Below are 9,703 nucleotides of genomic sequence, written 5' to 3' on the forward strand. Positions count from 1 at the left end.
AATAGGCTCTATGGGTTGACTCCTGGCCGGGCCCCTCCTACGTCTCACCAGGTCCTCTCCTGCTCTCATTATAATACACTATAAAGTATGAATGTTTTACTATAATACACTATAATAGGTTATTATAGTGGTTATAACACAATAGAATATATTATTATGTATTACAACTATAATCTGGTGGTCTAAATGAAAAGACTAAAGTCAGTGAGTTATCAGGCATTATGTTGGCCTGTATCTGTTTGGCCTGGTTTGGCCAAACACTCTGCAAAATACATTCGTTGAGCGCTCGTAGGGGCTGAGAAAACGCGGTCTATTCATTTTTTCTATTCTAGTATCTCCCCTGGACCAAAGAGATGTCTCTTTGGTCTGGTGGTTAAGATATTGGACTTACGCGTACGAAGCCGGGTGGGGAGGTTCGGATCACCTCCGTTACACTTGCAGTAGCCTCGCATCACCAGGCTTTCCGCTGGGGGAAAGCCTGGTCTTCGTTTACTAAACGGGCCATTTGATCCGGTCTAGACCGGATGGGCTCCTAAGTCATTTTGTATTCAAAACGGACTACACTTTGGCAGGAAACACCAAATCAGAAACAGTTTCAACCCAGTAGCGCATGCGCAAGTAGTTAGCGCATGCGCAAGTAGGGGTTAAAACTGTTTCCGATTTGGTGTTTCCTGCCAAACTGTAGTCCGTTTTGAATACAAAATGACGTAGGAGCCCATCCGCTCCCGACCGGATCAAAAGCCCGAAATTGGAAGCCGTCCCAGGCTACACTTGCAGTGGAAGACCTGGCACAAGTGGGCGGTGTGGAGTGGTGTGGTGTTGGCCATGTCAGTGGAAAAGGGGCTTTTGTAGATTTGGATTATTATTAGTACAAAACGCACTCTAATAACCACTTCACCCCTATATAGGCTACATACATACTTCAAGTTCCCAATGCAATACATTGATACCAAAACTTTTGTTACTTTTACTCAAGTAAAATTAACAGGTGTAAATGTAACTGAGCATTTCTACATTACAGTATTGATACTTTTACTCAAGTAAGAAATGTGACCCACTTTTCCCCCCACTGAAAACAACCAATCACAATTCACAGCGCCATGCGTCCCTCTGGCCAATGGGATCTTGGACCCTGAAGAGGAACGCGGCGGATTCCAGACAGTTCGTGTCGCTCATGGAACATTCTGGAACTTTCTGCGATGCGTTATAATAACATGGCCGGCCTGGTCATGACCACATACTGTGCTGCCGAGACACATAGGTGCACTTTGTGCGTTGTTGTCGTGTAAATCTGTAACTTTATAAAGTAACAAGAAGAAGGACGCGCGTTTTGGAGAGGTGACCACCGGCTGTAGCCAATAAAACAATTAAATAACTGTAGACGGGATTTTATTTAATAACCTGCTGATTATTTAGTCAGACGCGCAGATGGTCAAGATGGGGAAAGACTACTACGACGTGTTGGGCATTAAGAAAAGCGCGTCGGAGGACGACATAAAGAAAGCGTACCGCAAACAGGCTCTGCGCTTCCATCCCGACAAGAACAAGTCGCCAGGAGCCGAGGAGAAGTTCAAAGAGATCGCAGAGGCCTACGACGTTCTGAGCGACCCCAAGAAGAAAGACGTTTATGACCGCTTTGGTGAAGAAGGCAAGTGAAGTGTCACTGCGTTTATATTTACACAAATGTACTGTAAAGTTGTGGGGACTGGACGGTAATGTTACTACTTTTGTTGACAATATTACAAGTGGAGTTTGAAATAAGTGTCGCCACTTGACTGTTTTGGAACGGACACAACACAGGCTTGTGTTAAACTGATTGTATTGGATGGAGAGCAGTGGTGCAGTGGTGATTCAATGTTGGGGGGGTCGCGAACGTCGCTCAACACCTACTATACAGGTCTATTGATATGCAAATAGGCTCGTTTCTTTGTTAAAACAGTTGTCGATGTGTGAACTTGGGGGGGTGCGAGACCCTGGCTCAAAAAAGATATGGGTCGTCGGGGGCGCGCGACCCAAGACCACGGCAACACTGATGGAGAGCCTAGTCTAGGCCAGGGCAAGCTCTAGTCCTACAGACTGAATTTTATTGAAACGTGTTTTTGAGGCTACTTTTGGGGTGCGCCATGGGTGCGACGTGCGTTCATTCTGGACCATTCTTCTGGGTGGAGCAGCGGTGTGTGCTATCGCCTCATCAAAGTTTCCACAACAACAGTCGACTTGACATTCGGCCTGTTTGTGCATGACTCAAAGAACCGTTAAAGGCACACAACCTCCAAGTCCACGATTGTGAAAGGTCTTTATTGTTTAGGGGTTTTAAGTGCGTGTTATGTGAATAGAGTCTATTCACATAACACGCACTTAAACCTAGTCTATTCAATAGACTATATATTCTTTCATTATCAGACTTTAACTCCTGTTCACGTTTATTGCCTGGCAATGTAGTGTAACAGCAGCGTAGGCTTGTGCAGGCCTGTGCTTTTAAAATGTGGATAAGCAGCTTATCTCTCTCTCTCCTTCCTTCCCTCCCTAACCGCAGGTCTGAAGGGTGGAGGCCCCACAGGCGGTGGCCCTGGCGGTCCTGGCACATTCAGCTACTCTTTCCAGGGTGATCCTCATGCCATCTTTGCAGAGTTCTTTGGCGGCCGCAACCCCTTCGACCAGTTCTTTGGCAACGGGGGCATGGGCGAAAACATGGACACGGACGACCCATTCGCACGCTTTGGTGGGATGGGAGGCTTGGGGGGCGGCGGAATGGGGGGCCTACCCCGTTCATTCAGCACTGGGATGGGAGGTATGGGGGGTCACCATGTTGGCAGTGTCGTGAAGCGCCAGGACCCCCCTGTGGTGCATGAACTGCGCGTGACCCTGGAAGAGGTGTTCTCGGGCTGCACCAAGAAGATGAAGATCTCCCACAAACGCCTGAATCCCGACAGGCAGACGATAAGAACAGAGGACAAGGTCCTCCAGGTGGAGATAAAGAGGGGATGGAAGGAGGGGACCAAAATCACCTTTCCCAAAGAGGGCGACGAGACGCACTCCAACATCCCTGCCGATGTGGTGTTTGTTCTAAAGGACAAGCCTCACCCGGTGTTCCGGCGCGACGGCTTTGACATCGTGTACCCAGCCAAGGTCTCCCTCAAAGAAGTACGTTATTATCATGTCAGCTTTTCACATAATATTGCCGTCATGTATGTTGTGTGCTGCATGGTAAAATAACAGATTAATTATAGCAAATGCTTAGTTTTTAGCTATGCATTATGAACCACTTAATCCTATATAGTTCATTGATTTGGCTCCTCCAGTGCTGTATATCTATACTAGATCTGCTAGTACTGTATATGTCCTGTACTGCAAAACTCTTTACATACATTTGCAGATCTACAAGCTTGTAGATCTGCTATTTTCACCAAAATTGTTCCCCCCGGAATTAATACACTATGGCTCACGATATCATTGGAAATGTGTAATTTACTCATTTGGACAAGATTTATTATGTTATCTAATGCCAACTTTGCTCTATTCTTTCGCTCCTTTAGGCCTTGTGTGGCAGCACAGTCATTGCACCCACATTGGATGGCAGGACCATACCTGTGACAACCACTGACATTGTGCGACCAGGGATGAAACGGCGCATCACAGGGGAAGGGCTGCCATTGTCCAAGTCCCCCAGTCGTCGCGGGGACCTAGTGGTGGAATACGAGGTGAAATTTCCAGAGAAGCTCAGTCAGAACGCACGAGATGTGATCGCCCAGGTGCTGCCCCCTTAAATAGCAGGACAAGGAGCTACAAGGACATGCTTATGGGAAGGTTCGTTCCGTTATTATTTAGCAAAGCACTGCCAAGACTTTAACTGGGATGAATATCTCAGGAAAGACTATTTGAACTATAAGGAATGAAAGACAGAGTGATACTCTTGTCAACTTTACTATGCAGTCAAATACTGTACATATGCTTGTGGCATTTCATCGTTTTGGGTGAATGGATTTGGGGTGAATGTTTTGTGATTTGAGTGGGAATTGTACTTCATTGCACTTGATCTTTTAAGTTGACATCACTATAAGAGATTGTGATGTGTTATACAACCATTGTGTATATCAGTTTAAATGATATAACTAACCTGCAGAGCATTTGAGACAGCTGTGCTGTCAGTAATGGTTTACAAGAAATGCACCTTTATGGTTTGCTGTCGGTTTGTGTGGGATGAGGGTTTTTATTTTTGACAGAGTAAAACTACACAAACTATGTTGACACCTTTTGGAATAAATAAAAGGTCTTACTCCAAACAATGCAAAGTAATATATTTGATGTACTGTATCTCCATACCACTATTCTTAGTGTGTGTGTGTGTGTGTGTGTGTGTGTGTGTGTGTGTGTGTGTGTGTGTGTGTGTGTGTGTGTGTGTGTGTGTGTGTGTGTGTGTGTGAGAAAATATTGTCTACTATTGTATTGAAAAGGCTTTTGGCTTCCCTGTTAGTTGTATTATTGTGTTCACATTTGTCACAGTCGCTGTTAAATGTTCCATTGACAATTTCTTCACTTTTACTCCTTGTTCCATTGACGAAAAAACAAAAACACAATTAAACCCTGCCCACACCAGCCTCTCTTGTTCTAAAAGAGGACAGCCCTACTATAGTTTTATTGAACACAAATTATATATTTTGTAGCTGTGTATATATAGAAGACATTTGACGTGGGGGCTGCTGGGTGGGGTATGTGGGTGAGAAGAATATATACACTTATTGACCTATTTGATACTTTTTAAATAAATATGAAATAACCATTAATTGATGCAGTTTATTCTTTGGAAAATGTTTGATTTATGTCTAGCCTGTAAACTGACTCCTCCTACCTTCTGTTAGGAGAGTCTGGTTTACGAGGCTAATGTCACCCTTATATGCCAAATCTATTTTTGTCTTCTTTGCATGGGAAGTGTTATATCCTAATCATAACATACTTTTTTTCTTCTTTTTAATTTATTGATAGTGATAGACCGTAAGCTGGAAATAGGTGATTGAAATGCAGCAAATGCTGTCTGGATCAGAACTCAAACCTGCTACACACTGTCAGGCTACAGTTAGCCTATAGGTGCCTGGTGCGCTGTCGGCGGTCAGACATCTTTTCTATTCTAAACTATTACTATTCAAATGTCTCCTTATTATAAGGAATAATGTAAATACTAGGACCTGACCTGTAATCAATCAAGGTTAATCAACAGCAAGATGTCCAGGGTTCGTTTGATCACCATAGCTGAGGCATCAGGAGGGTGGCATGCTGGTGGAGAGGGTGGTAGGATCATGAGAGTTATGAAAGAATCAATGAGGGATTTCTGCAGTAAGTGTCAAACAGAAGTGGAAGAGGGTACAGTCGTATACTAATCTGGTTGAGTCGGACAGGAACTAGCTGGGTATATAGAATGACTCCAAGGTTAAGGACTTGGGTGTATACAGTAGGTAACAATGTAGTCATCGATGTTGAGGGAGAAATCCTGGGTTGGTGGAAATAACGTGTTTTTACACTATTGGTGTAGGTTATTACGGACGGTACATTATTCTGCAAAATAATAGTAATACTTTTTTTCTTTCTATTATCAGAAGATATTACATTGTCAACATTGAGAAAAGATAGAAAGAAAGTACAAACGTGTTGGTATGTAGAAAGAATTGCATTTCAAAGATGCAATAGGCTTAATGGTCTGGAACTCACTGTGGAGATTAATGTTGCACTTTCGAAAACATGGAAAATAGAAGCACTTCAAAATAAAGACACAAGACTTCAGGCAATATATCTTCCCAATACATTCACAGAGTCCATAGTAGCATTCTTAAGGGTAACAGGTAGACTCGCCGAAATGAAGGTCGCCGGAAAACGTGGAAGAGTTGCCGAGGAAGGCTCACCAATTTCGGTGGAATTCTCGCCTGCCAGACTTGGAATTGTCGCCGACAGCTTTTACATGTCGCCGACAGTGTCGCCGATGTGTTTGGGATAGTCGCCTATATTTATAAATCATATAAAAACGGCACAGATGCCCAAAATAGACAACAAAGGGAGTGAAGTAGTAGGCTAGTTATATCTATCAATGTGAAGCCAATCAAAGCTCAGAGCATTGAGAATCAATGTCGGGAAATGTCAGTTTTGGGACAGGAGTCTGGAGAGCTGGTAGATCAGCCAACGTTTAAATATTTAGATTTAATATGGACACTAATAGGCTATAGTCATTGGTCATGGAAGTGGGGCTTTCCAATGAATGAGGTGACGTTTTATAGGTGACTGGTGTCTTACTCTTACTTTGCTTGCGCATATGGACAAAGCAGAAAAGTGGCATTTGACATATTGAAATGTCTACAGTCAAGTATCTGTTTCACCAAACAGAAAGATTAATAGCCCACTTTGAAATTCAAAGTAGGCCTAAATACAAAGTGCATTTTGTATGGACATTCAACAATCATAGGCCTATTAAGAAAACAATCCCAGGCCAGTATGAACATTGATTTGTTTTCTTTATTTTTTCAGACATTTTTCAGTCAGACATGCTGCTATTAAATCTACAGATCCAATACGTTGTAGTCGTTGGTCAGAGACAAAGTTGCCAGCAGCCAGCTTGTACAGTTATAAAGCTTATAGTTTCTCTAAATAGCACAGATACATGTTGTAGCATACTGTAACTATTATTTAGGGTAATTGATCTGCAAAGTGGTGGACACTTGTGCAAACGTTATGCGTGAATGGGTGACATTGATATGGGTAGGGTAGCCTACACTCACTTGAATACCCCACTCACTCACTCACTCCCTTTGTTGTTTATTTTGGGCATTTGTTCTCAGCGTGTCGTTTGTATATGAATTATAAATATAGGCGAGTATTCCAAACACATTGGCGACCCTTGTCGGCGGGCATTCTCGATGAGATTTCTCACTGCCTGGATGAGTTTTCTATAACGCCAGGCGACTATTCCAAACACATTGGCGACACTTGTCGGCGAGCATTCCGGGCGACCTTCATTTCGGCGAGTCTACTGGTATTCAAATTAAGAGGTGCACACAAATAGCACAATAAACATAATGACCTCGGCAAGAACTCCAAGACAACTCCCAGGACACATCATAATTGTGAAATTACAAAGGTAAATAATTCTTTCAAAATACACCATAGCCTATATAGTCTATAGATAATAACCCCATAGAACTCCAATAGCATGCAACATTATGTACATAAGATGTCATTTTTATACAGGTTTCAATGCCTATAAAAAGGAAAGAGCATAAGTAGACACCAATACCAAATACACATTGCTTCCATTTATAGAAAGGGTCTATAAGAGAAATCATCATTAGTCCCAGTGGTTCCATAGTATTATGTAGATACAAAGTTGGATCCAAATTTATCTCTAAGATAGTAACTTGTGAGGTTACCCCCTCTAGTGGCAGCGTCCTGTTCTACACCTACAAAACATAGAAACAATTCATTTGCATGTGAAGGGGGCCCTCAGAGATACTACAGGGGGGTCACGAAAATCTTTCTGTGATAGGATATATTTGTTTTACGTGAACCACTTGAACCCCCGCATTCCTATTCTTTAGCCAGAAATAGCAATGGCTTGTAGATTGGTTAATTTCGGCAAAGAGGTTTGGTGTAGAGGGGAAAAGAACAAAACAAGTACAGAGTGAAAGGTCAAGTTTACTAAGTATCGACGGTTTAAGTGGTAAAATGACTGAAAATATACATATATCCAACATCTGAATCCAAAATCTATTTCATACAATAACTAGTCCTGTGCGATGAGGGATTGAATGTAGGAGTCTTAGAAGTAGAATAGTCACCATCGATGTCCAGTTGTGCAATACCCGTTGTATCCGTCTGTCTGGCTGGCACTCTTTTATGCCCATATATGGTGTTCCGTGTCCAGGCCAGTCTGTGATGTCATCTCCAAATGTGGGCACTGCAGTGATGTCAGTTGGACTTTGTTGATGTCAGTTGGACAGTGTTACCATGGTGGCAACACTGTTTAGTATCAGTGATGTCAGTTGGACAGTGTTACCATGGTGGCAACACTGTTTAGTATCAGTGATGTCAGTTGGACAGTGTTACCATGGTGGCAACACTGTTTAGTATCAGTGATGTCAGCATGCAGACAGAGGGTCAGACGGCAGACCACGGATCGACAGACATTTGGTAAATTAATAGTTGGATAGGTGGGGGTGTTATGGGAAGGAATATATTGTCCAGATGAAGATGAAGATGAAATGTCCAGTTTAATTTAGAGGCATAGCAAGTTAGCATAATACAGCATATATCATTACAAGGCTTCAGCCTTGTCTGCCCTAACGGCCCACGGCCTGCGTCAGTCCTTCACCTCTCCCTACAGAAGTCCCTCTCAACTCCTTTCTTAGTATCTTTATACCCTTCTCTCAAGCTAAACCCAGGGGGTCCCTTGGCCAACAAACAATAGGTGTGGCATGGCTTCTAACATAGCCTACAGTATTCATTCAATACTAAAAGAGGTAGGTGTCAGACCCCCTAGCCAGTGCCAGAGATGCTTACGCATAATTATGTAAATAGCATTTGTCCCACAGAAACTAAAACTTGAAGAAGCAAACTTCTAATATTTCCATAACAGGGGTCCCTGCTTCCTTGGGTGGCCATTGTAGACCCCTGCTCTAGACTGTAACAAGTTTTTTGCAGATGCAAATGCAGCATGCATACTTTAAACTCTGAAGTCTAAAGTATGCATGCTGCATCTGCAAAAACGAAAAGAAGAAAAAGAAAAAGCAGTCTCCTGACAGCATCATGGATATTGTCAAATCCCCTTGGGTCGGGCCTCAGGTTGATTCATTCATTGCTGCTTCATTGACTGAGAATTATCTTGCATGTGCACACAGCTCTAAAGTTTAGAGCCTTGTCTGCAACTACGCATGCAGACTGATTCTCAGTAAACTGGAGGAGAAACAGCAATAATCAATCAACCTGAGGCCCAACCTGACCTGAATTAGAGAGGGAGAGAGCAGGATGTGCTTGTACTGTAGATATATCCTGAAAAAGACCTTTTAATACTGTGACCCCGGGGGAAAGTTAGATAGTTAGACAGGGACCCATGGGGGCACATTGAATAGTTTTAATTTCATGATCTAACCACAAAGGGGAAGGGCAAACCCACTACATCTGCTTCTTGTACAATCAGATTATTGTGCTTCTAATATCTTTCACCAGATCACCCATCTTCTCCACAGAGCCATGGAATTAAGTCAGTTCTTCTTATCAGTCAGCGCATTATTTTTCACTCTCTACTAAAAAACAGGTCACATTCTTCTTCTGAAACTTACAAATTACTTACTTACTAAGTTTAAATATTCCCTGGGAGGTCTGCTGGTTTACAGGATAAAGCATGAGGATTCTTCATACTGGCATACTTTTCTTCTTATTGTCAGGCAAGTTTTGTTGTATTTCATCTTTGAACCATTCATGTCAAATATTTGATCAATTACAATAGTTTGGCATGTAGGCCTACTACCATTGTACCGTGATCTTCTACACAGATACTAAACTACTATTGTATTCATACAATACTGAGGAATTAAGATGACTTTTGACTTGTGATAACAGTTTATGTAATATGTATATTTAATGATATTTCTTGATCATCTTTAATAATTGATTGGTTTCATTAAAGGAGTAGTTCACCCCCAAAATAACCTTTTCTCTATTGATT

General features: G+C 42.4%; 1 protein-coding gene across 1 annotated transcript; it reads left to right on the forward strand.

The window, feature by feature from the left end:
• The first annotated feature begins 1,222 nt into the window (after nucleotides 1–1,222).
• dnajb1b (DnaJ heat shock protein family (Hsp40) member B1b) lies at nucleotides 1,223–4,654 on the forward strand. Its single transcript, XM_080721372.1, has 3 exons — nucleotides 1,223–1,648; nucleotides 2,537–3,144; nucleotides 3,537–4,654. The coding sequence occupies exons 1-3, from the start codon at nucleotides 1,429–1,431 to the stop codon at nucleotides 3,765–3,767; spliced, it is 1,059 nt and encodes a 352-aa protein (XP_080577498.1). The 5' UTR covers nucleotides 1,223–1,428; the 3' UTR covers nucleotides 3,768–4,654.
• Nucleotides 4,655–9,703: the final 5,049 nt, after the last annotated feature.

The sequence above is a fragment of the Nannobrachium achirus genome (genome assembly GCF_963921795.1).
Source record: "Nannobrachium achirus genome assembly, chromosome: 3".
Lineage (NCBI taxonomy): Eukaryota > Metazoa > Chordata > Actinopteri > Myctophiformes > Myctophidae > Nannobrachium > Nannobrachium achirus.